The sequence below is a fragment of the Pelodiscus sinensis genome, chromosome 18, assembly GCF_049634645.1.
Source record: "Pelodiscus sinensis isolate JC-2024 chromosome 18, ASM4963464v1, whole genome shotgun sequence".
Lineage (NCBI taxonomy): Eukaryota > Metazoa > Chordata > Testudines > Trionychidae > Pelodiscus > Pelodiscus sinensis.
The window spans coordinates 12,410,089-12,434,979 of record NC_134728.1 but is presented as its reverse complement, the minus strand read 5'-3'; the positions used below and the strand labels follow the sequence as shown (position 1 = coordinate 12,434,979).

General features: G+C 44.1%; 1 protein-coding gene across 1 annotated transcript; it reads left to right on the top strand.

Annotated features, from left to right (window-relative positions):
• Positions 1 to 20: 20 nt before the first annotated feature.
• Positions 21 to 22,516, top strand: NELFCD (negative elongation factor complex member C/D). Its single transcript, XM_075901128.1, has 15 exons — positions 21 to 198; positions 4,877 to 4,992; positions 5,148 to 5,257; positions 6,848 to 6,957; positions 7,987 to 8,094; positions 9,875 to 10,027; positions 12,887 to 13,017; positions 14,356 to 14,521; positions 15,232 to 15,366; positions 17,339 to 17,478; positions 19,165 to 19,279; positions 19,671 to 19,766; positions 19,988 to 20,128; positions 20,576 to 20,705; positions 21,583 to 22,516. The coding sequence occupies exons 1-15, from the start codon at positions 133 to 135 to the stop codon at positions 21,615 to 21,617; spliced, it is 1,752 nt and encodes a 583-aa protein (XP_075757243.1). The 5' UTR covers positions 21 to 132; the 3' UTR covers positions 21,618 to 22,516.
• Positions 22,517 to 24,891: the final 2,375 nt, after the last annotated feature.

Below are 24,891 nucleotides of genomic sequence, written 5' to 3'. Positions count from 1 at the left end.
CCGCCCAGTCCCTGGGGGCCGCCCCCGCCTTCGCACGCGGCTCCTGACAGGGCACCCTCCCCTTCCCCGACCAACCAGGTCTTCTTCCGCCGGCGGAGCCGTTTCGCTCGGAGGTGGCAGCGGGAGGAGCCCATGGAAGAAGCTGACTTCTTCAGCGGCAGCGCGGCCGAGTGGGGGGACGATACGGATGGAGGGGCGGTGAGAGCCGGAGGCGGGCCGCGGCGGGGGATAGACCTGGGGGAGCGGAGGGGCGTGTGCGCGGGGGGAGAACCCGTGTCCCCTGGTAACTAGGGTGACCAGCAGAGGTGACTCCTGGGAGCGATCGGGCGGTGCCTCGCCCCCCAGACCCTGTCAGAATCGTACTCCCTGACCCTTGTGGCGGGCTCCCGACCCTCCGCCCCCCCAGGCATCGGTCGCTACTGGTGACCAGATAGCAAGTGTGAACAACACAATGTGGGGGGATCGGGCGGGTGGAGAATCGTCACGTGGCTTAGGTGTTGAGCTACTGAACCGGTTAAACAAATTGCTTAGCTGGTTAACTTTTTAGGCCGTTTTTACAACCCTACCCCGCTCACCCTGTGCTCTCTGCAGCGCCCCCCCCCCCCCCCACTTGCTGCAGGGCAGGGGGACAGGAACCAGTGCTGGGGGGGGCGGTTTAAAACCTGGTTGCCCTCAGCACCATCTCTGGGGTGCCACCTTTATTAGAGGCAGCAGGGGGAGGGGGGAATAGGAGATGCTGCTGCAAAGCAGCCCGTGTCTGCAGGGATCCCAGTGGGGAGCTGCTCTCCCTCCACCACGGCCAGGGGCTGTTGCCACCAAGCAACCCCTGTTCGTGGTGGCCAGGGGCTGCTGTCTGGGCCCAGCCCTGGCCACCACGAACAGAGGCTTCTCTGGCACCAGCTCCTGTTCACGGTGGATAGAGTTGTCCGCCACAAACAGGGCCTGCTGGACTCAGTGTGAGCCGGACTGAGCAGTGTTGCCTCATGCTGATCACTGTGCTTCTGCATGTTAAATGTAGTAATAGTCTAGAGTACTGGTCTCCAACCTTTTTAAACCTAAGATCACTTTTTAAATGTCAGGACAAGCCAAGATCTACCCCATCCTTTCCCCAAGACCCCACCCCTTCCTTGAGGCCCCACCCTCTCTCCATCACTTGCTATCCCCAGCCCTTATACACTCTCACTAGGTTGAGACAGGAGGTGTGGGCTCTGGGGTGGGAACGAGGTATTTGGATGTGGGAAGGGGTGAGATGTGCAAGCTCTGGGAGGGAATTTGGATGCAGGAGGAAGTGGAGAAGGGGATGCTGGCTTCGGGAGTGTTGGGGTCAGGTGGAGGTTTGGGGAGCTGAGCAAGCCACAGGTTTGTGGATGTGTGGGGGTGCAGGAGTTTGGGTTGGGGTTTGTGAGGGACTCAGGGCAGGGAGGTTGGGAGTGTGATGGGCCCAGGACACAGATTTGTGGTGTGTGGCTAGTGCAGGAGTGTTGTGGTAGAAGACTGAGGATGTGAGGGTGCAGGTGTTTGGGAATGTGAGAAGCTCAGGTCAGGGGATTCCAGTGTATGATAGGCTCAGATTTGAGGTCTGGGGTGTGTGTGCAGGATTGTTACGATGCTGTGGCCAGATGGGGCTTGGCCCCAAATGGGGGCTTGCTGGCCTGGCTTCATTTTTAAATAAAATTTTATGTCAAACAAAAGGTTTCAGCATTGTCTTTATTTATGAGAGGGACAGGGAACTTGTTTTGAGTCAGGGCTCACTGACCCACATAAAAGTCAGTTGGGGCTATGAAAGTGAGATGCAAAAAAAAACCAAACCAAAAAAAACCCCAAGCCTTACTAATGTGGCCCCAACTGTGCTGGTGGAGGCAGGGTGTTAAGGCAGGAGACAGGGTGCTGGTGGGGGCAGGAGGCAGGGTACTCACGGAGGGGTCTGGCCTAGGGGAGGGCCAGCTAGGGCCAGTACCTGGGGATCCTGCAGCTGCGCGCCAGGTGTGGGTTTCAGGAAGCACATGCGTTACTTCTCCCCGCCCCAAACAGCTGGTGCACTTCCTGAACAGCCGTGTCTGTCACACACCGGCAACTTCCTTCCCACTGCTGCCTTCCTATGTGGGGCAGGGGAGTAGGAGTCCCAGGACTGCGCGCCAGCTGCAACTACTCCGGAAGCGCGTGCGCCCTACTCTTCCACTCCCCATGACAACGTGCGTTTCCTGAGCAGTTGGAGCTTGCATGCAGTCCTGGGACTCCTATTCTTCCCCCGCTCCATCCCCCTCCTGGCACAGGAAGGCAGCAGGGGGAAGGGAGTCGCCGGCGCATGACAGACCTGGCTGTTCAGGAAGCATGCTGGCTGTTTGGGGGAGGAGGGAGCAGACCACATACTTCCTGAAACCCCAGACGTGATGCGCAGCTGTGGGACTTCACCCCGCAGGAAGCCCGCACTACCTCCATTGTCGCTAGAGGTAGCATCAGTGCAGGCTTTTTCTTGGGGGTGGAGGGAATGGGGGGGGTCCCTGAATGCCTCACGATCAACTGGACGAGTCCCCTTTCCCTCCCCCCCCAATCGACCAGTTGGTGTCCACAGGTCTAGAGACTCTTACTACATTTAAAATGCAGAGCCGCAGCTTGGGTGGCTCCGGGGTCAGTCCCTGCTCGAGTCAACTCCTGGAGCTACCCTCGCTGCAGCTCTGCAGAGCGGCACTTGTAGACTAATCATATAGTCAATACAAAACATCCTTACTGCCATCCAGATCCCTGTTTGCCATCTCCCTATCAGTGAATGGTGGAGGTCAGTGTTCTCTGTAAGCTGAACATTTGTGTGGCCACTCAGAAGAAATTCAAATGCTGCCCAGCTAATTCGCAGCATGCCCTTCTCTAGGTTTTTTGTTTCTGTTGGTGGTTCACGTAAAATTATTCCACTCATGGATGGAAAAAATCTGCACATGGATGGAAAACTTAGAGGAAATATAGGTGGAGGTCCAGTGACTACTGGTGGGGGTGGATGCAAGACTAGTGGTTGGGCAAAGCTGCAGTGCATGGGAGCTGGCCACTCCCCCTGCTGGTCTGTCAGCGCAGACCTTGCTTTGTGCCAGTTCTTGGTCACAGATACCCCTCACCCTCTGTCCTGTTTCCAGCCAGCACTGGCTGCTTGCTATCATGACCAGTTATGTGTCACCTCTGCTGCCCACCCATCGGCCCTTCACAGAGCTCCCCTCTACTGTACTCTCCCTGCTATGCTTGAGAAGATATGGGTCTGTTCTGGGGGCCCAGCTAAGCATGGATGATGGAGAGCACTGGGAAGGGAGGATTGGTTCAGGTAAGTCAGCCACCCCCATCCTTTTGTGAAAGAGGTGTATCACCTCTCGTCAGGCAAACCTTAAAGATAAGAAGGTAAATAAAAAGACTCCAGCTACTCAATATTTCTGTTTAACAGGGGCTTAGTCAACTTGATGTTAATTTCAATGGTTGTACTCCTTTAGTTCTGCTTGCCATTCAATTTGCTTGAGTATGAGTAATTTTACCCGGTGTCCTGTATTCAGCATAGGAAAATATGGTCACCCTATAAATGAAAGCTTAAATGTTTAAGAGGAGACATCACCCAAGCAGTGGTGGTCTGTAGTAGCACTGCATGCCCACAAAATCTGTCCCCATATTCCAGACAGACAGAGCCTACATTTCAGGATATTCTCTATAGTAAAAGAAACTGCCAGGAAGCACTTTCTACATGTAGTCTCAGAGAGGTAGCCGTGTTAGTCTGTAACTTGAAAAACAGCAAGTAGTCCTGTGGCACCCTAGAGACTAATTCCAAAAAATATAGTATCATGAGCTTTCCTGGGCAAACCCATGTTTTCATGCTCATCTGAAGAGGTGGGTTTTGCCCACAAAAGTTCATGATACTGTATTTGTTAGTCTTTAAGGTGCCACAGGACTACTCGTTGCCTCTGAACATAGAGAGCTTAACACTGAAAGCTTCATTTGAGAGAGCTAGAAATTCTGTGTATCCCACCGACTCCAAAGGAAGCAGCAGTATTAATAGGAGGGAGAGGGAAAATATGGACAATTTGCCCATTTTTAAGAAAAAGTAGGAACACCCACAGAAGGGCTTAAATACAGGATTGTCTCTTTAAAAATGGGTCATCTGTCATCATACCTCCAAATGCCAAGTGAGGAGGGAGGTATGGGGGGGGAAAGTAAAGGCAAGCAGGGGGCGTTGGGCAGAATTGGAGTTTGGAGGAGGGTGAGGGGCAGACCCTGAGGAATGGAGTAGGGAAGTTAAATTTAGATTAATTGGCTAATCGAGTAGTCGATTAGTTGATAAGGGCACCTCCACCTTTGAAGTGAAGCAACAGCCTCAGGGCTATTGCTACACTTCAAAGACGAAAGCACTGCGGGTAGCACGGGACCAGTGGGAGGCTGCTTGAGTCCCCCACTTGTCCTGTGTTCCCCCACAGCGTTTCAAAGGTGGCAGCACCGCATGGAGCCCGGGGTCAGCTGGGGTCTGCTCAGCTGACCCCAGGCTCCATGTGACACTGCTACTTTGAAATGCTGCAGGGATCCTGGCGTCAGGCTCCATGTGACACTGCTACTTTGAAATGCTGCAGGGATCCCGGCGTCAGGCTCCATGTGACATTTCAAAGCAGCAGTGCCACATGGAGCCTGAGGTCAGTGGGGGAGTCCCCAGTTGACTCCGGCCTGCATGCGGTGTTTCAAAGCGTCAGCACTACATCGAGCCTTTTTTTCCCTAAATATAGTAAGTGTTGTGCTTTCTGCTGTGATTAGTGTATGCACCTCTATGAGCAACAAGCAAGATATTTAAAATGTAACTAGCATACTAGAAAAAACAAATGTAAACAAGAAATAACTGCTCTGATTCTATGTTTGTAAACAGCAGGATGATGAGTATGGAGAAGGAGAAGATGATGCTGAAGTCCAACAAGAATGTTTGCATAAATTTTCTACTCGCGATTATATAATGGAGCCCTCTATATTTAACACTTTAAAAAGGTAAGTGTAAAACATTACAACATGAACATGTAAGTAAGTGTGTGAAAATGATACATGAGCACATTGTTCTGCCTTTATATAGGGGTAGAGTACTCTCTTTTTTTTTTTTTCATTTAGTTTTGAAATTAACTCTTTTTTTTTTTCACCTTTGTTAGGTATTTCCAGGCAGGTGGCTCGCCAGAGAATGTTATCCAACTGCTGTCAGAGAATTATACTGCGGTGGCACAAACTGTAAATCTACTGGCAGAATGGCTCATTCAAACAGGTATACTAGAATGGCCTAACATTGTCTTTTGTAGGGTTTTATATATATATATATATATATATATATATATATATATATATATATATATATATATATATATCAGAAACCTTGGAACTATTAGTAGATCATATACAAAAGGTGGATAAGGCCCAAGCTGCTGTTCTAAATATACGTGACTAAATTCATTTTTTGCCTTGAATCCTGATATATCTGATAAGAATATTTTTTATTTCCACTTTTGTGTAATTATGTGATAGCTGTCTAATAGCACACAATTGTACCCAAGGGATGAGTGAGATATTGTGATGACGAACACTAAAATACTAGAATTGTAGTATGGAAGGAGCTTTTCTATATTAGACTTTCTGTCTATTATTTTAATTCTATGTACAGAAAATAGTGTTTGGGTAGTGTTGTGATAGATACTCTAAAAATACCTAAAATCTTCTTATAGCATAATTAATGTTGATTTAACTACATTGTAGTCGCAGCCTATTTTTTGTGGACCAGTTAAATGTACAATTTTGTAAATGTAGTTCTCCAAAGTACTGATTGAGAGTGAAATTCTTTACTATCAAATTTTCTGGGATTTCTACAGTTCTTCCTCTTAAGGGGCAACTTCAGTGTTAATTTTTGCTGGATCTTTGCAATGGTGTAAGTAGAAGGTGAAATCTACATCTTTGTAGATTCAAATGTAACAAGTACAAAAAGAATATATGCACACTGCTGGAAATGCCTTAAATCACTGAGATCACAGTACGGATACTAGGGATGTAAAATCCCAGTTAGCAGCCCTAACCTGTTAAATGTTAGGCTTATCTAACCTAACAGTCCCGAGCCCATGGGGCTCCTGCCCCCAACCCTGTGCTGGGACGGGGCTGCTGTCAGCACCCACCTTCCACCAGAAGAGCCCCTGTCTACAGCGGGCCCAGGTTCCCCGACGGGCTGCTCCAGGCGTCAGAGCAGCCTCTGTTTGCAGTGAGCCCCCTATCCGTGGCAGGCAGGAAACTGCTCCAGTACCCAGTGGTTACTGGTTGACCAGTAATGATCACCCATTTAGGGTAATGCTTTCTGGTTAACCAGTTAACCTTTCACATCCCTAACACAAACTGGTTACTTGGTTACATATTCAAAAGGAAGGTTGGTGGGTATGTATTTTAACGTATCAAATGAGAAGCAGCTGATTTTTAATTTGTAGGCATGTAGCTTCACTGTCTATTCTCCATATGCTTTCTTGTGAGCAGACAAGATAAGTACATTTCATTATCAGCCTATTTAGGAGTCTCATAAATATCAATGCCCAGCTTGCTCATATGAGTGGAGAAGACAAGTTAAAAAAAAAAGTAGTGTAACCTGCACATGTGTATGCCTGTTCTCCTAAAAACTGGTAGATCTATGTTTAGGAAAGCGATCCTTCAAATCTGATCTAACATTGCTTGATATCCCTCTTTTGGTTTTTGAATACTGTCTCCCTTTTTGCCTCTTTGCTAATTTGTTAAACGGCTTCTGTTTTGTTGTTATAAAAACTTCAAGGAGTTGTTACCACTCTTACAGTTTAAATTCCATCCAGTGACATTTCCTTTCCTGCAGGTGTTGAGCCAGTGCAGGTTCAGGAAACCGTAGAAAACCATTTGAAAAGTTTACTCATCAAACACTTTGACCCTCGGAAAGCAGATTCCATCTTTACAGAGGAAGGAGAGGTAATGTATAGAATACATATGGCCAGGTACAGACTAACTGCTTAGTGGCCAACCTGAGGGTGCCATAATCAGACAGCATGTCTCTGAGTTCAGCTTTATAAGGTTTTATCTATTTAGACCGGGGGGTGGACAAAATATAGCCTGGATTCACTGTCTTGCTGCCCAGCAAGAGCCTCAGGTTAGCTTTCTGTCTACTGCACCCCTGTACACCATTCAAAGTGGCCAGCTTCAGGGGCCAATGTGTGCATCTCTGCGTACCCCAAAGAGGGAGCTTCTCTAACTGCTCCTGCCCCCAGCATAATCTCTGAGCCGTGCTTGTGGCAAGCGCCCACAGTGCACAGAGATACACACAGCCTCCACATCCAGCCACTTTGAGTGGCATGTGGGGTCACATTAGGCCAGGAGCCGCCATGGGTAAACGTCTACTTGACCAGAGCCTACATCTGGCACCCCACAACCTCCTGCACCCCAACTTCCTGCCACAGGTTGCAATCCAAACCCTCTGTATCTTGCTCCTGCATGCCCCCCTACACCAGTCTTCCACCAGTCTTCCTCTATCCAAACTCTTAGATCCCCAATCACCTACCCCGTTTCCTTTCTGCACCCAACCTCCATTCCAGACACCGCACCTCCTCCATTAATATAATGGAAGAGTAATACCATTGACCACTTACCAAATTCTTGGTGTGTGTCTCTCCCCGCCTCCCCCCCCCCCCCCATTTCAAATACAGGGATTCAAATACAAATGGGAGAAAACTAGCTTCCTCTTTAATACTTTTTTTAAAAACTAGCTTTCTGTTAAATTTATTCTGCACATCTAAGAAGTCTTGTAGGTTCATTTAGACAGTGGAAACTGCTCAATGTTAAATAGATTTTGTTTTGTTACAAGGTTCCAGTGTAGCTGTTTTTCTTTCAAGACTTTTGAAAGATAACCTTAAGAATGGAATCTGGTAGATTCCATAAATGTTTACATTGCTTTATAGTGCCACAAAAAAAATCAGTTTCTTTCTGTCTCTGTAATTTTTGCAGACTCCAGCCTGGCTTGAGCAAATGATAGCACATCCTACATGGAGAGATCTTTTTTACAAACTGGCTGAAGCCCATCCAGACTGCCTAATGCTTAATTTTACTGTCAAGGTAATCAATACTAGAGTCTAATAAATATAAATTGTTTCGGTAATAAGCTGATTCTTCCTCCGTTGCATGCCAGCTGTAACCTTCCCTAATCTCTTGGACATTCATATTAGCAGGGCTCGCCAAGCCGCGGTGAGCCCCGCTCGCTAGCTGCGCGGTTCAACATGCTGCGCATGCGCTGATCGCGCTGCAGCACCGTGTCAGGCTATAATCTACTCGCCACGGGCGAGTAGATTACCTAAATTATCGAGCCCTGCATATTAGTACTATTTATAATATTGTTAAATCTGTGCATTTTAGATGTCTATTTTCTATGGAAAGAATGTTGTGTATTGCATGTTGGAAATATTTTTCTTTTAGTGTGACAGCTAAATCAAGGCTCAAAGACACTAATCTACATGTATAATTATTAATAGTAAATTGGCTACAAATAAAGTGTAACAATCTAAACCATCCTCATTATGACTGCCAATTAATTAGTGGAACTTCTTTAAAGGAAGCTTGTTGTTTATGAAATACAATGTACTGAAATCTATAGCATTCTGTTTAATTGAAGAGCAGGTATTTGTACAGGCTTTTCCGCAGTGTACTTCACCATATGTTTTTAGAAGGGTCACTTTTGTCAGGGGACCCATTCTTGATTACCTCCTTAAACCACTTGCAAGGGTGCCAAGAGTTATGGTGTGTTGTTGTGGTGTAGGAAGACTGACCAACAACCCATTTCATGTAGATTACAGAACAGCTGTCTGATTGTTAACCTTATTTTAAAAAAATATGTATAATATATCAAGAAATAGTCTCCTGGCTTTCCTATATGCATGCAGACAAGCCAGGAGACTAACTTTTCCATGAACAAAAAACAGGATTATGTAGTACTTTAAAGACTAACAAGATGGTTTATTAGGTGATGAGCTTTTGTGGGCCAGACCCACGTGAACATGTGTGTTCATTTTTTTGATTGTATCTTTTGGTATGTATCTTTTGGTATATATGTTCATGCCAATTTTCTTCCACAATTTGATCTGAGGAAGTGGGTCTGGCCCACGAAAACTCATCACCTAATAAACCGTCTTGTTAGTCTTTAAAGTGCTACATAGTCCTGTTTTTGTTTCAGCTAGACCAGACTAACACGGCTACATTTCTATTACTATTCTCCATGAACTTTTTTTGTGTAAAGTTTTATAGGCAACATAATGGTCCCAGATAGCAAGAGAATGCTCAATTAAGAAGCTTAATTCACTTCATGAGTGATTCTTACATTTTATACAAACTACTTTGACAATTCATGACATTAGCGAAATCCTTCACTGAATTACATATTCATATTACATACTAATTCTTTGACCGGGAATGAAAATGCATTATTTTAATAGTATGTGCTGTAGGTGTGGTTTTTTTTTTAAGGTAGTACAGGGAATGTTAATGACTGAGATTTATCCACCTGCCATTATCTTCATATTTTTGAGATAATGCCTAGATGCTGTTTATTATTTATTTGTATTATCTGATTTCCATGGACTGAATCATAAGACAGGAAGGGACCTTGAGGGATCATCTAGTCAAGTCTCCTGCACTCATAGCAGGATTTCTAGACCATCCCTGACATGTGTTTATCAAACTTGCTCTTAAAAATCTCTAAGAATAGAGATTCCAGTGCTTAACCACCCTGACACCCTGAAGTGTATACAGAGTCATTTAGCATTCTTTGTGGTGTAATTTCATCCTATCTTGTTGAGATCTGCTGAAATATAAAAATAATTTTAAGTGTTGTTTATTGTTGTAGCTTATATCTGATGCTGGTTATCAAGGGGAAATAACCAGTGTATCCACAGCATGTCAGCAATTAGAAGTCTTTTCTCGAGTGTTACGTACTTCTCTGGCTACAATTTTAGATGGAGGGGAAGAAAACCTTGAAAAGAATCTCCCAGAGTTTGCAGTAAGTGTCTTTACATTTTGTCAAAAGGAATCTCACTGCTTCCCGGGTGATAAAGGAGGTATAGAAAATTCAATGTGTCTTCAGAATGTTGTGAAATGGTTATGCAGTCTGGTTTATGGGCCACCCCAAAAAACTATAGCTCAAGAGTTGTAAATTGTAAACAATGTATAGTGTTCAGAGTCTGGGTCTCTCTAGGGTTGCATGAGCTGCTGAGAGAACGCTTTTATAGGATTATTAGTCTAAATAATGGGAAGGTGAAGAAGTCCCATGGGAAGGTGAGGAATGTTAGAGCCACTAAAGTCCTGATCAACACATGATATCAGTTGACAGGTGGTTATCAGTAATGACATAATTGTAGTTGCTCTAGAAAATCTGGATTGAGATGGATGTTGCCTATGATGCAGGACTTCAGGGCAGTGACTCTTGGAAGTTCTTCAGCACCCAACAGTGTGTTTGGATTGAAGTGTTAGGGAAACTTCATTAGAGATGACAGGATTTGTGCATATCATTTTCTATTATTAAAGTGACAGACTTTATATGAGTTTGTGTTGTCTAGGAGAGGATTGGGCAGTACAAGATGCGTTTCTGATGAAAGTCTGGGACTGGGCATTTGCTGGCGTTCTGTTACTAAATTAAATCTCATTAATCAGGGTTTACATCTTTGGGAACGTTGTAGTAACAATGTTGTCTGTGTTGTGGCATTGTCTGTACTAAGTATGTTAAGGACTGGTTGACTATCCGATAAGCAAATGCTTATCGGATAGTCCAGTCAACTAGTCGATTACCCCCCTTGCTGCCTCTATCAGATAGAGGCAGCAAAGCAGGGGGAGGGAGAGAGGGTACTTCAAAGTGGCAGCGCTGCACGGAGCTGACCCTTGGCTCCATGTGTCACTGCCCCTTTGAAATGCTGCCACGGCGTTGCAAAGGGGCAGTGCCGCACAGAGCCCAGGATCAGCTGTGTAGCACTGCCCCTTTGAAACACTGAGCGGAGCCCGGTATCAGCTGGGGAGTCCCCAGACCATGGGTTCTGTGAAAATGCTTCATGGAGCCCAGGATCAGTCCCCAGCTGACCCCGGGGAACTCCCTAGCTGATCTTGGGCTCCCTGCAGCATTTCCACAGAACCAAGAGTCAGGTGGGGAGTCCCCAGCTAATCCCAGGCTCCATGCGGCGCTGCCGCTTTGAAATGCCGAGTGGAGCCCGGGTTTCAGCTGTGGAGTCCCCAGCTGACCCCAGGTTCTGTGGAAATGCTGCACAGAGCCCAGGATCTGTCCCCAGCTGATCCTGGGCTCTGCATGGAATTTCAAAGCAGCATTGAAGCATGGAGCCCAGGATCAGCAGGGGACACTGAGTCCTTGGATTACCCTAAGCTCCATGAGGGCACTTCCACTTTGAAATGCACAAGAGCCCCTGCTTGGGCTCTTGTACATTTCAAGAAAGGAATGCGGAACTCCCTGTACAGCACAGGGCCAGCGGGAAGTCCTGCTGACTCCTGGCTCCATGCAGGTGCTTCAGCTTTGAAATACACAGTTGCCCCCAGGAACTCTTGTGCATTTCAAAGGGTAAGCGCCCCTGTGGAGCCTGGAGTCAGTGGGACTTCCCACTGGTCCCGCGCTGTACACGAAGTTCTGCATTCCTTCCTTGAAATGTACAAGAGCCCCAGCAGGGGCTCTTGTACATTTCAAAGGAGGAATGTGGAAGTGCCTGTGGAGTAGTCGATGGAAATTCCATCGACTACTCAATTAGTAAATTACTCATTAGTTAACATTCTTAGTATGTACCTTCTCTGGTAAGAAGGGGAGTATTTATATACTTCTTCCATTATCAGCTCTTTGAAGTCACCCTCATGGAGAGAAATACATATACTAGTTCAAATTGAATTCTTCTGGGGCTAACAGACAAAGGAAATAGTTCTGGATAAAAGCCTGGGATTTAATCTTCCTCAGAACCTTCTTCCTGTTCCAGTAAATGGACAGGACCCTTATTTCCTGGAGGGCCCCAGTGCTTAGCGGGGCGTTGGAAGTACTTGGCCTACTGGGACCTCATAAGAATTTGTGCTTGTTCTGAAGTTCTAATGAATTTGTAATCCCAAGAATGCCCTCTAGGATGGGAATATTAAAAGATAGCGCCTGCCAAAGCCCACATGAGAATTGGGATGACCGCTGGTAGCTTATTAGTGTGAGGGGTGTTGTTTTTAATATGTTTTATTTTAAGAATAAATGAGGATTGCTTAGGAAAAAAAGTGTGGTAATTTATACCTGAAGCAATTATACTATTATCTGTTCTGAAGAGAAAGCAGGCAGCTGTCTTACCTAGGGCAACCTTTCTGTGTTGGGAATTACACAATAAAGTCATGGGAACTGTGCAGTATGAGAATACTCCTAACAGAAGAGAGAGATGTGTGTGTCCATTCAAGAGAGACAACAGTTGGGGAGCGGGATACCTGAGGGTGGGTGCCCTTGGTGTACCACTGAGCACAAGTACAGATGCAATTGAACTGTGACAAGTACATGTTGTTTCTTCAAAATATTGTAGTGAAGTTTGTAGAGTTTAATGCTAATTCATTCTCTAAATTTAGAGAGAGAAATACTGGACAGCCATGAGATCTGGAAGCTGAGAGAGAACTCCAAGAAACTTTTTATGTTGGGTACCAAAATGAAGCAGGAACTCTAAATCTAGCTTGTCCTGAAATAGCATACACAGGTGTCATTCTTCACTGGATTTTCTGTGGTATCACCTTCGATTTACATTATATCTTACTCAGTTATTCAACCCCATTAACTAACCAGGCAATACATGTGTTGAAAAGTGACCCAGATTTTTCAGCCTGGCCAATAATATCTCCCTGAATGTGTTCACAGAAAATGGTTTGTCACGGAGAACACACATATCTCTTTGCTCAGACTATGATGTCCATATTAGCCCAAGAAGAGCAAGGTGGGTCTGCTGTGCATAGGATTGCTCAGGAGGTTCAGCGATTTGCTCATGAGAAGTAAGTCTTTGTTAATTTGTCTTTCTCACACAAGCAGGATGTCACTGGTAAAAGTATACTCATCCATAAAATGTCATCTTTGCCCATTCTTGACTGACAGAGAATTCCTAGATTACTTCGTCATACTCATAGTAGGATAAAGCTGCACAGTAAAAGAGCTACTCTGGTACAGTCAAGAAGCAGATATTTACAGAGTAACAAAAGAACCCTGTGCCTTGTATTGGAATACCTGAAATAATTAATTCTTTTATAATTACTAATATTGATGTTCTGACTGGTAAAAACTTAAAATATCCTATGTGAATTGGGGATGTTAGATAGCAGGTAATAGAATAGTTGACTAACTGCATGAATTCTTAGTGGTTAGTCAACTATTCTGTAGTCCCCAGGGGTGGGGCCAGCAGCCAGTGTGCTCTGGCTCCACTCCTAGGGAGCTCCCTGCCACCCCATGCTGCTTCCTCTGTATCAGAGGCGGCAGTGTGGGGCGGCAGAGGGGAGCTTATCCACGATGGGAGCCAGTTTAAAAACCATTTCCACTACATGCATCTGATGAAGTGGGTCTTTGCCCATGAAAGCTTATGCTCCAGTAAATCTGTATAAGGTGCCACAGAACTCCTCGTCGCTTTTTTAGTTTAAAAACCAGCTCCCTTGCAAACTGGCTGCCTCCCATCCCTGTCCACAGGGGGTCCCAGCTTCCCACGGACAAAGGCTGCTGGGGGCAAGGGGCTGGCTATGGACAGCGGCTACTCCAGCAGCAGCCCCTATCCATGGGCTGAGCTCCGCGTGGACAGAGGCTGCTCCAGCCATGAAGCAACCTCTGCCCATGGTGAGCCAGGTGCTGGGCAGAGGCTGCTTTGTGGCAGCCTCCTCTGTCATCGTCCTCCACGCCTCCCTCCCTCCCCCCCCACCTCTGCCCATGCTGCTGACTCTGATAGAAGAAGCAATGGGCGGGGCAGGCAGTACTGTGGAACCAGTGCTGGGGGGAACTGGCTTTTAAGCTGCCCCCCCAGCTCTGGCTCCTGCTTAACTCTCCCCCCACCCCCCGCTGCCTCTGTATCAGAGGCAGCAATGGGGGAGGAAATAGAAGTAGTCGATTAGCTTAACCTATAAACCTAGGCTTATTGGTTAATTGTCTACTTGACTGCATGTTCACATCCCTAATGTGAATCTTTTATTTCCTACTTATTCTAGCCACATTTGTATTATCTTACTAAGGCTGTCTTCTGCACACGGTTGCTAGATTATTCTATCTATATGTTTCTGAGGCTAAAATTAACATGTATGAATTTTCCTTATAAGAAAAATATAATGCCCATGTCTGTCTTGCTCTTTACCAAGAGGCCATGATGCTAGTCAGATCACTTTAGCCCTGGGTACTGCAGCCTCCTATCCTCGAGCGTGTCAAGCACTTGGAGCCATGTTATCCAAAGGAGCTCTGAATCCAGCAGACATCACAGTTCTATTCAAAATGTTTACAAGCATGGACCCACCTCCAGTAGAACTGGTTCGTAGTTACCTCTTTTTACTGTTAAGTTTCTCTTTTTATTTCTTTGTCAGTAGTAGTGATATTAAAAAGCATTTATTTAAATTAATGTGTAACTGCTGAAATGTGTGTTTATTCTAGTAACCGTGTAACTGCTGCTGTGGGGGGGTGAGGGCTGAGCTGCCAGTAACTGTGCATGTTAACCAATGAGCCCAGGTTCATCGGTTAACCATGTACAGGGTTACACTTTCACATCCCTAGTCATTAGCATCTCAGAGCCTTAATCAGGGCTTCAGGCCCCATTGCACAATGTGCTATACAAGCACCAAAATAAGACATGATAGTAAAAGCTGCTCCTTGCTAGCACTGAGTTACTCAGCATAGAGTAAGGGATACAGAAATGTGAGCATGCTATTTATAGCATCTAATTGTGAATGCTTTTAGAACACTTTCCAGATGTTGAATATAGAAAAGATCTATTAGGCCAAAGTTTAAAAAATGACTTACAGTTTTATATCTCCAGTCTATTATGGTCACAGTTAGTTACAGGTGGAAATGGTACTCTTTAGATTTCTAACTACTTGATTATGTGTGGAGTTCAAGTAATAAACAGGAAAATGTAATGTCTGTGCTACTCGTTGTATCCTTCACTTTGTGCTAACAGTTTGATTTGGTCCCCTTTAAAAATATGACAAATATGCATTATTGAACCCTATTCTTTTCCTTCACAGATTCGAGTACCCGCATTTCTTGACCTTTTTATGCAATCACTATTTAAGCCAGGGGCTAAGATCAATCAGGACCATAAACACAAGTATATCCACATATTAGCATATGCAGCCAGTGTGGTAGAGACATGGAAAAAGGTAACATCATAGTCTTTGTGCAGTAGTTCAAGTCAATGCATTAATATAAATAAATTTAAGGAAAATCCAGACTTATTTGTTCCATAAAATTAGTGCACCTGACTTCTCAGAAGAGTTAAATGCTCCCAGCTCCAACTGAAAAAGTGGGAATCATAGAATCATAAAACACTAGAACTGGAAGGGACATCGAGAGGTCATCAAGTCCTCATGGCAGGACCAAGTACATTCCTGATAGATGTAGAACTCCAGGTCTTCTGTAGATTAGATCAGTAGAGTAAAAGTTTGGAATTAGATGTTTGCCATTATATCCTATAGTACAGGGGTGGGCAATAATGTTTGATGGGGGGCCACTCCAAGATTTTGGAAAGTGATCAAGTGCCACACTCTTCCTTGATATTAATGGAGGAGGTGCAGAGTCTGGGATGGAGGTTGGGTGCAGAAGGGAGCTTGGGGTAAGGGATTCAGGTGCAGGAGGGCCTGTGAAGTCTGGAATGGAGTTTGGGTGAAGGAGGCAGTGGTAACCTGGGACACGGGATTGGGGTGCAGGGGTTTGGGTTGTGACCTAGGGAAGGGGTGCAGGGTTTGGGTTGAGACCTAGGGCAGGGGTTATAGTGTAGTAGTTTGGTTTGTGACCTAGGGCAGGAGAGGATTGTGGCCTGGGGCAGGAGACTGGAGTGCAGGGTCAGGGAGGGGGTATGGGCTCAGGAGGGAGGCAGAGGGTTTGGGTTATGTGGGGTAACAGGATAACATTGGGGGGGGGGGGCCGAGGGCTGGGAGGGAAGGGATTGGGGTGCCAGAGGCAGGCTCTGGCCAGGAGACTTACCTATGAGACTCGCATTCAGCAGCCCAGCACGTTTCTCAGGCAGGAGCCTGCCCCTGCTCACCCCCCTCCAGGTTGCAGGGGCCATGTGGAGGGAGTCTGGCGGGAGAGGGGGGAGTGGTGCTTTGTGTGGGTGCCTGTTCTTGAAACAGGCAGCTCCCATTGGGCAAAAACTAGCCAATGGGATTGTGCTGGGGGTAGGAACAGCTTGTGAAGCACCACTCTCCCCTTCCCTATGCTGACAGTTTGTGAAACACAAAAGGCCCAGTAGCCACTTTTCTGAGCCACGTGTAGGGGTGGGGCAAGCAGAGGAGTCTGCCTGAGGCTCCCTGCTGCATCCTCAGGCCAGATTCAGTGGCTTGGCAGGCTGGATCCAGACCACAGAGGGTGTTTTTCCCAGGCACGCTCTAGTAGCAATTACATGTCAGTGCTATGCTAGAAAATCTGAACTCTCCTTTTAAAAGCAAATTTAATTAATTTAAAATTATGAAAATAATCCTGGTAATAATACAAGAAAAACATTCTTAATACTTTATACTCATCTATACGTTTGTTAATTCACAAATTGTATATACATTTCAGAATTGACAAAGGTAAAGCTAGGTGAGGATATGTCTACACTGCAGAATTTTTTTGGAAAAACAGCCATTTTTTTTAAGAAACTTCATTTACGTATACACTGCTATCGCGTTCTTTCGAAAAAAAATCAAAAGAACAGAGGGGTTTTTCCAACATTGGTAAATCTCTTTCTATGAGGAAGAAGCCTTTTTCCGAAAGAGCTCTTTCAGAAAAAGGTGTGTGTGGACGGGGAAGAGGGAGTTCTTTTGAAAGAAGAGGAAAAAGCACAGGTGCCCTAGTGGCCACTGCATCCATAGTAATCACAGCTTAAATGCGAGATAGCATCCACACTGAATGTACGCTATCTTTCGAAAAAGCAGATTGCTTTTTCAATGCGCTTTTGCTGTGTAGATGCTCTCTTTTGGAAGAAGTGTTTTTGGAACATCTCTTCTGGAAAAGCTTCTTCCTAAAGAAACCTGCAGTCTAGACATAACCTGAGAGACATGTCCTATAATAATTATTTCTCTAAATAGCCAACAATTCCCAGTAAATTCTCAACTCTTGCATTCAGAGCATAATTTGAAATATTTTCAGAACAAGAGAGTAAATATAAACAAAGATGAGCTCAAATCGACTTCAAAAGCTGTTGAAACTGTTCACAATCTGTGCTGCAATGAGAACAAAGGCGCTTCAGAGCTGGTTGCAGAACTGAGCACCCTCTACCAGTGTATCAGGTAGGCTGAAAGTCTGTCCCTGAGCTGAAACTCCTTTCTGTTAACAAGAAAGTACAGTTTACATTGTAATAAAAGAAAGCAAATGATGCAGGCTGCAGTTTGCTCTGTTTTATATTTTTAATGCTACACGTCACTGGCTTCAGAGGATTGTTACTTAGATGTCTCCTGTCTCTCCTTGCATCTCTTTTCCTTCTGTATTTTATAATGTAGTTGCACTGAGAGAACATGTTTTTCTGTGGAATGCCTTCAGTCTTCAGAATTTCTGTTCATGAGGAGGTGTATTTCTCAGTAATAATTCTTGAGGTAATTGCTGTGTTTTGGATAGATAACTAGGACCCCAAAAGAAACTTTCTGGGAATGCTGAACTGGGAAGCTATTGCTGTCTCTGTTGACTGCTTACTCTGCCAGAGCAGTTGCTTTCTGTTGGCCAGTATTAGAAGTACCATAATTCTGAATATATATGTGAAAAAAGTGTCTTGTCACCTCATTTGCAAGATGTAAGTAGTAGGGATGTCAACATATTGATGACTACACAATTAACCAATAAGCCTGGGTTTATCAACTACATGCATTCCCTCCTTGCTGCCTCTGCATCTGCCCCTGTGCTGCCGCCTCTGATAGAGAGGTAGCAGGATGAAGGATGAGGGGGACAGGCAGGAGCCAGAATATGCAGGAAGCCTGCTCTCTGGCTCCACTGACCCGCCTGCCCACCTCTTGCTGCCTCCTGTAGAGGCAGGGGAGTAGGCAGAAGCTGGTGCTGGGGAGAGGTGGCTTAAAAGTTGGTTTCCCCCAGCCTCTGGTGCTGGTTCCCCTCACCTCGTGCTGCTACCTCTATCAGAGGCAGCAGTGTGGGGACGTGGGGGGGGGAGAGTTGTCATGAAGTAGCCTCTGTCCATGGCAGGTCCAAGCTCCCCACGGACAGAGGCTGCTCCAACACAGCAGCCCCTGTCTGTGGGAGGGGCCCGAGCTCCACACAAACAGGGGCTGCTGCCACCCCACACACCCCAGGTTGCATCAGAGGCAACAGTGTGGGGTGGTAAGCGAGCTGATCTGCATAGGAAGCTGATTTTTAAGTCGGCTCCCCTTGCTGAGTGGCTCCTGCCTCTAATGGAGAGGCAGCAATGTGGGATAGCAGTGGTCTCTCTGAGAATGGGACCATAGTGCACTGGCTGCCAGCTCCGCCTCCGAGGACTTTCAAATTTCATGTGATTAAACAACTTTTCAATTACATTACATCTAACATCCCTAGTAAGCAACATTGGAGCTCCAAATATACCCCATTGGGATCAGTCTCTAATCAAGTCAGTGTGGTTTCCCTCCGTTTTATTACTCCAGTACAACTCCTGAGTAGCTTGATGGGAATATTCTTGGGCCTGCTCAGCCTTACAGTAGATTACATGGAGAGAGATTTTCTTGACCACCTTGTATGGGACATACCATTGTCTGCTATGGGGCCATCCTCATGAAGGGAAAATACATTTCTTTAGGCTGCATGTCTCTCTTTACTTTATCAGTGGAGCCTGTTCTGAACATACTGGTAGCAAGAAGAGTATTTCTTTTCCTCTCTTATTAATTCCAATCTAAGCTAAATATGAAACTTTTAGATGGATTATAGGCAAGACTAAGACCCCACTTTAGAATGTAGTATCTAAAATCAGCTTGTCTAATGGAGCTTATTCTATTTAGGTTTCCTGTGGTGGCAATGGGTGTATTGAAGTGGGTGGACTGGACAGTGTCGGAACCACGATATTTTCAGCTTCAGACTGATCACACTCCAGTGCATCTGGCGTTACTGGATGAGGTAATATCTTAAGGGACATATTGTATGTTGATGAAAATGGCATTTTTTAGGTTTGTGAGCGGAATGATTCTAAAGATCTGCTCCAAAGTCCACTGAAGTCACGCACCGGATTTTATCAGTCAGTTTACTGGAACCTAGTGAACTTATTGAAATGGATCCATCTTCATATCCTGAGTTAACTGCTTGGTACCATGTCATGGAATTGCCTGGGGCAAATCCCACTGAGTGGGCCACTCTAGACACCAAAGGGATGAAAGGCAGTTTTATATATCCAATGCTAAAGGATTTCTCTATTGAGCACTGGCTCAGTAACTGAAAATATAAATCTGCTTAAGTAACTGTATTTTAAATTGGAAGTAGTGGTGATCTTAATGCTGCCTCATGTTTGCAGATCAGCACATGCCATCAGTTGCTCCACCCCCAGGTTCTGCAACTTCTTGTCAAGCTCTTTGAAACAGAACACTCTCAACTTGATGTCATGGAACAGGTGATACTTAAATGGTTTGTTCTTTGTGTTGATCCTTATCTGCTAGTTAGATTCATATGCACTGATCTTGCTGCCCCACTATTCCAATAAAGCTTGCTTCAGGAGTATTGTGTCATAAAAAATTACTGGACCTGAATTGATAGAGATGAACAATAACACCTTTTTTAGAAGGTGATTCTGATTCAAACGCATGACTTTTTTCCCCTCTCTTGTCTTTTCAGCTAGAATTGAAGAAAACCCTTCTGGATAGAATGGTTCACTTACTCAGTCGAGGATATGTCCTACCTGTCGTTGGTTATATTCGCAAGTGTCTGGAGAAACTAGACACAGACATCTCGCTCATTAGATACTTTGTTACTGAGGTCAAATGCTCACTTTCATACATGTAGCTCCTTTTGTTGGTTTTGCTTTGAAAAGGGACAACTAACGTACACCCCAATGAGATTTAATGTAGGTTTTATATCTGTTTAGATTAGACCACTGGTTGAGATTAGTAACTGCTGATTTTATAAATACTTTAAGGCATACCAGATTGTGAAAGGTTTATTTAGCACTGGACATGCACTAGGACATGGGGCACGGTTGTCAGAGGGCAGGTGTTCCTGTAGTGATCTAAACAGACATCAGCAAGCTTATGCATCTCTGAATGGTGTCAATACATAGCCTAAGCTACTGCTGGAGACTAAAGATGGTGTAAAAAATGTGAATTAGTAACATACCATTAGTTTGATTTAAGGGAGGTGGGTGACCCAAGTCAATATACCAATCACCAAACTGGAGCAGTAACCCATAGTTTTCTGACTTCTCAGGTTCTCGATGTAATTGCTCCTCCATATACCTCAGATTTTGTGCAGCTTTTCCTTCCAATCTTGGAGAATGAAAGCATCGCAGGCACTATTAAAACGGAAGGTGAACATGACCCTGTCACAGAATTCATAGGTAAGAAGTGTTTGTTCTCTCTCCACTCATGTTACATTCTGTAGATACTTAATGGGAGGGGGATTACATTTAATGTAATAGAATATATTGTACAGTGATTACTGCATACATTCCTGTTTCCTTTTCCTTGTGGAGAGATTTTCCTTTTCCATGTGGAGAGATTTTCCTTTGGGTACGTCTAGACTACATGCCTCTGTCGCCAGAGGCATGTAGATTAGGCTACCAGACATAGTAAAATGAAGCGGTGATTTAAATAATCGCCGCTTCATTTAAATTTACATGCCTGCTGCGCTGAGCCGACAAACAGCTGTTTGTCGGCTCAGTGTGATAGTCTGGACGCGTGGGTGGCGACATCAAAGGTATTTGTCGACCACCCAGGTATGCCTCCTGGAATGAGGTATACCTGGGTGGTGGACAGATACCTTTGATGTCGACACCCGCGCGTCCAGACTATCGCGCTGAGCCGACAAACAGCTGATCAGCTGTTTGTCGGCTCAGCGCGGCAGCTATGTAAATTTAAATGAAGCGGCGATTATTTAAATTGCTGCTTCATTTTACTATGTCTGGTAGCCTAATCTACATGCCTCTGGCGACAGAGGCATGTAATCTAGACGTATCCTTTAACTGGGGCTGACTAGATATGACTTCCTTTGAAAGTCCTTCATCAGTAGTTCTGGAGAGAGGCTTCTGTATAGCAGCGCAAGTCCCTTCCTATAGTCTCCATGGTACAGTCATGCCTGACACCAAAAAGGGTCAATCTGTTCCCTGGACTTTAATTAGCTGAACTGTCAAAGTTGGATAATGCAGACTTTGCACAAGAAAGTAGTTCTAATAAAAACGTGCTGAACAATTTTTTTAAATTTCTTTTTTCTTTAAGCTCATTGCAAATCAAACTTCATTATGGTGAACTAAGGAACCGAAAAACAAGAATCCAGAGTACCATGAATACTGAGGTTATGGACTATCACTTCTTTTACACGCCTACCACCAGTAGTGTTCTGCAATTAAATAACACAATGGAAGGGTAGAGATGCTTGCTGATCCATACTGTGGAGATCTTCTATTGCATCTTGAGGGAAGGGTCAACCTGTAAGTTGAATAATGCTTCAGGATATCTGTATTAAAAAAGTCAGTTTGCCATCTTAAGCACAGCATGAGAAACAGTCCTATTTCAAGGAATATTTTTTCAGTTACTTTACAAGCTTGTAGAATTTTTTTTCTACTGACTGTGTCTATATTATATACAAACGCACACACTCGCTCTATATATATGATAAAAATAAGAAGCTGAAGAATGGAAATCAGTTATAAATAAAAAAAACCCTTCTGCAGACTTTTCTAGTGATGGTAATCCTGAATATTGCAGGCTTTGATCTTGTGATTTGATGAACACAGTTAGTGCTGTGCTTCAGAGAACCCATGATGATTTTTTTTCATTAGTTTCCAGAAGTGAGTATTCTGAATATCCTACAAAATTACTTCCTGAAAAACTATGTATATTATGGAATACAAACTGAGTTAAATAATCAAGGCTCGTTTTGTACTGATAAGACAAATCTTAGGTGGAAGAAGCTTAATTCAGAATTCTGTTTTTAATTAAATGTGTTAGCTTCATTACCCTGTCAGAGTTGGTACTTCAGTTAAATTATCTGAATATGTATATATAAACACAGTTTGATGTAGCTTTTTTATTACTTTAGCATTTAGTAATTTAGTGTAGAGAAATTGAGTGGGAATAAATGTCTGAGATTCTAATTTATTTTTTCATAAACAGTACTTGGACAGAGACCTCTTTTATGGTTAGTTTTTTTTTTTAAACATAACTGTGTCAAATGGTGGTTTTGTTTTGTTATTTTGCACACTTAATCTTGTGCAGGAAAAAAAATAGGGGCACAGAGAAGCTAAACTTGTCATGCCATTTTAAGGAATGTTATCCACATGCCATAATTTCATCCAGATAAATTGCACTTGTAATTAATAATTGGCACAGAATTGTTCAAGGTGACATTCATAAGAAACCAAACCCTCAAAATAACCAGTTAAGTGGATTATAAACTTGTGTTCATGAGTCTCTGGTATTGAGATACTGCAGGCATGAATACACAAGATAACCTGTCTTTTGATTAATGGACTCTGCAGAACTGCAACAACCTTCTTATCTCCCTCGCTGTCCCTAATACAAGTGGGATTCTCCATCAGACTGTAATTAACTTGAGTAGTTAAGTAAAGGGGACAGTGGTTCATAAATGCAATCAGAAAAAGGGCTGCTGCAGTAACTTTGATTAATTACTACCATAACACTGGGACATTGCACAAAGGTGGTGACTTTTTTGTATAAATAATGCTTCATAGTTGTTTAGAATGCTCTAGCACCTTCCATTTAAAGTGCTTTGCCAACATTTAAAATTGGAGTATTATAGGTAGAAAGGATAACTTTAATTCTTCCATAAGCTCCCCCTTCTCTGTTTCTCCAACAGAAGTTGTTTGTCTTTATTGTAAAAGCCTTTCCTGGCTAATACCTACCCTACTACTATCTCTCATTTGCTATTCAGACATTAACTCCTGCCTTGGATTGGTCTCCATTGTCCCCTTGTTATCTTGCCAAGCAATCATTTTCATGCTTTGTCCTCTGCTACCCCTCATGGTTGGAAGGAGCTTGCTGTAAACATGAAAATAATCTTACCCTCCTGAAAAATGTCCATTGCTGTGATGCCTACAAAAATGGCTAGGCTACTGGTTTGCTGAGACCAGTGCTTACCACGTGAACCAATATTATTTCTCTGTTCTGCCATCTTGTATCTCTCTCTCATATTACACTTAAATTGTAAGCTTTTGTTCTTTTCATACAGTGCACAGCACAACATACTCCGACATTACTGCCATATAAGTAGCTGTCAATGTGCCTAACACTTTCCATTATACATTTTTTTTCCCCAATGGCTTATAACTTTATAACCATTCAGATTGCAGGTCTCCATGCTGCATATTTTGCTCGTGTGAGAATTTTCTCAAACTGTTTCACGGAGATGCTCTAGTGTGTGTTGAAGCAAGAATCATGTTATTCTCAGGCAAATACTCTTTACTGTTCCTGTGAAAATTCACACATTTGGCTTCTGAAAATTCAGCTTGCACAGTCAGTTGAGGGTTGTTAAGAGGCTGGCAGCAGTTTTCAGGAGGCACTGAGCATGCTTCTTCCCTGGCTGAAGCAGATGAACAGAACTTACCTTGCAATCGCTGCTTCTGGTCTCTGGAGTGAAAAGAGATGGTTTGCTTTTGTGTTCTCCCTCATTAGTGCCTGGACAATGAGGAGAAAGCAGCCTAACTGCTTTCCAATGGAGTGGAGGGTAAAAGGGTTTATAATTTATTCTACCTCATTCCTTACCAGTGGTGGATTCACAGAGGCTGACAGCCAATTTCTCCCCATTACTGTTAAAAAGAACCTTAAGGCTGAGCTTTCAAGAGCTAGAAAACATCAAAATTAGAGTTGTTCCTACAACTACATTTTGGCCATCAAGAAAAAGGTCTCTGGTGTGAACCACAAGGGACAAGCTACCTGATGACTTGTGGGGGTCAACTGGCTTCATACTGTGGAACATATATTTTCAGTAAACCTAAAATTAACTGGAAAAAAACCACATTTAAAGAGCCAGGATGCACAGCTGAGCTTACAAGAGTTAGGCAGTGACAGAACTGTGGCTGCCTATGCAACTTTAGTTTGCAGGTATGAATTGTGTAACAACTATTAATTTTGCAGCGTTTTAGTGTCCTTGTTTACTTGCTAACAGTAAAGAACACCTCAGAACTAGGAATAGTCTCATTCTATACTGTGTTCAAGAGACAATGCTGCATATTCTAATATGGATCATAGCCAATAGATTATCCTTTGGATTTTGTTAGGCACCTAGTTTAAGATACAGATTTCTCCTTCTGAGATTTGAAAGTAATTATTGGGCCTGGTATCACTTTATTAAAGCAGTAGCAGTAATGGTGCTAGAGATCAGTGGGGCAATAATGGAGCTAATAATTTATGAAATGTAATGCCCATGTCACTCTGAAACAACTGTAACTGAGGATCAAGCTTTGTCAGTTGTAGGTCACAGGTGAACAATTAAGATTAAAAACAAAACAAAACAAAAAAAAACGGTGTGAGCTTGTCCGTTCCTGGACACTGGAAGATCAGCTTCTC

Excerpts from the sequence above, each read along its gene's own strand:
- NELFCD (XM_075901128.1), top strand. The coding sequence starts at position 133 with ATGGAAGAAGCTGACTTCTTCAGCGGCAGCGCGGCCGAGTGGGGGGAC. Across the intron at positions 5,258-6,847 it reads AGAATGGCTCATTCAAACAG|GTGTTGAGCCAGTGCAGGTT; the intron begins GTATACTAGAAT and ends CCTTTCCTGCAG. Across the intron at positions 10,028-12,886 it reads AGAATCTCCCAGAGTTTGCA|AAAATGGTTTGTCACGGAGA; the intron begins GTAAGTGTCTTT and ends ATGTGTTCACAG.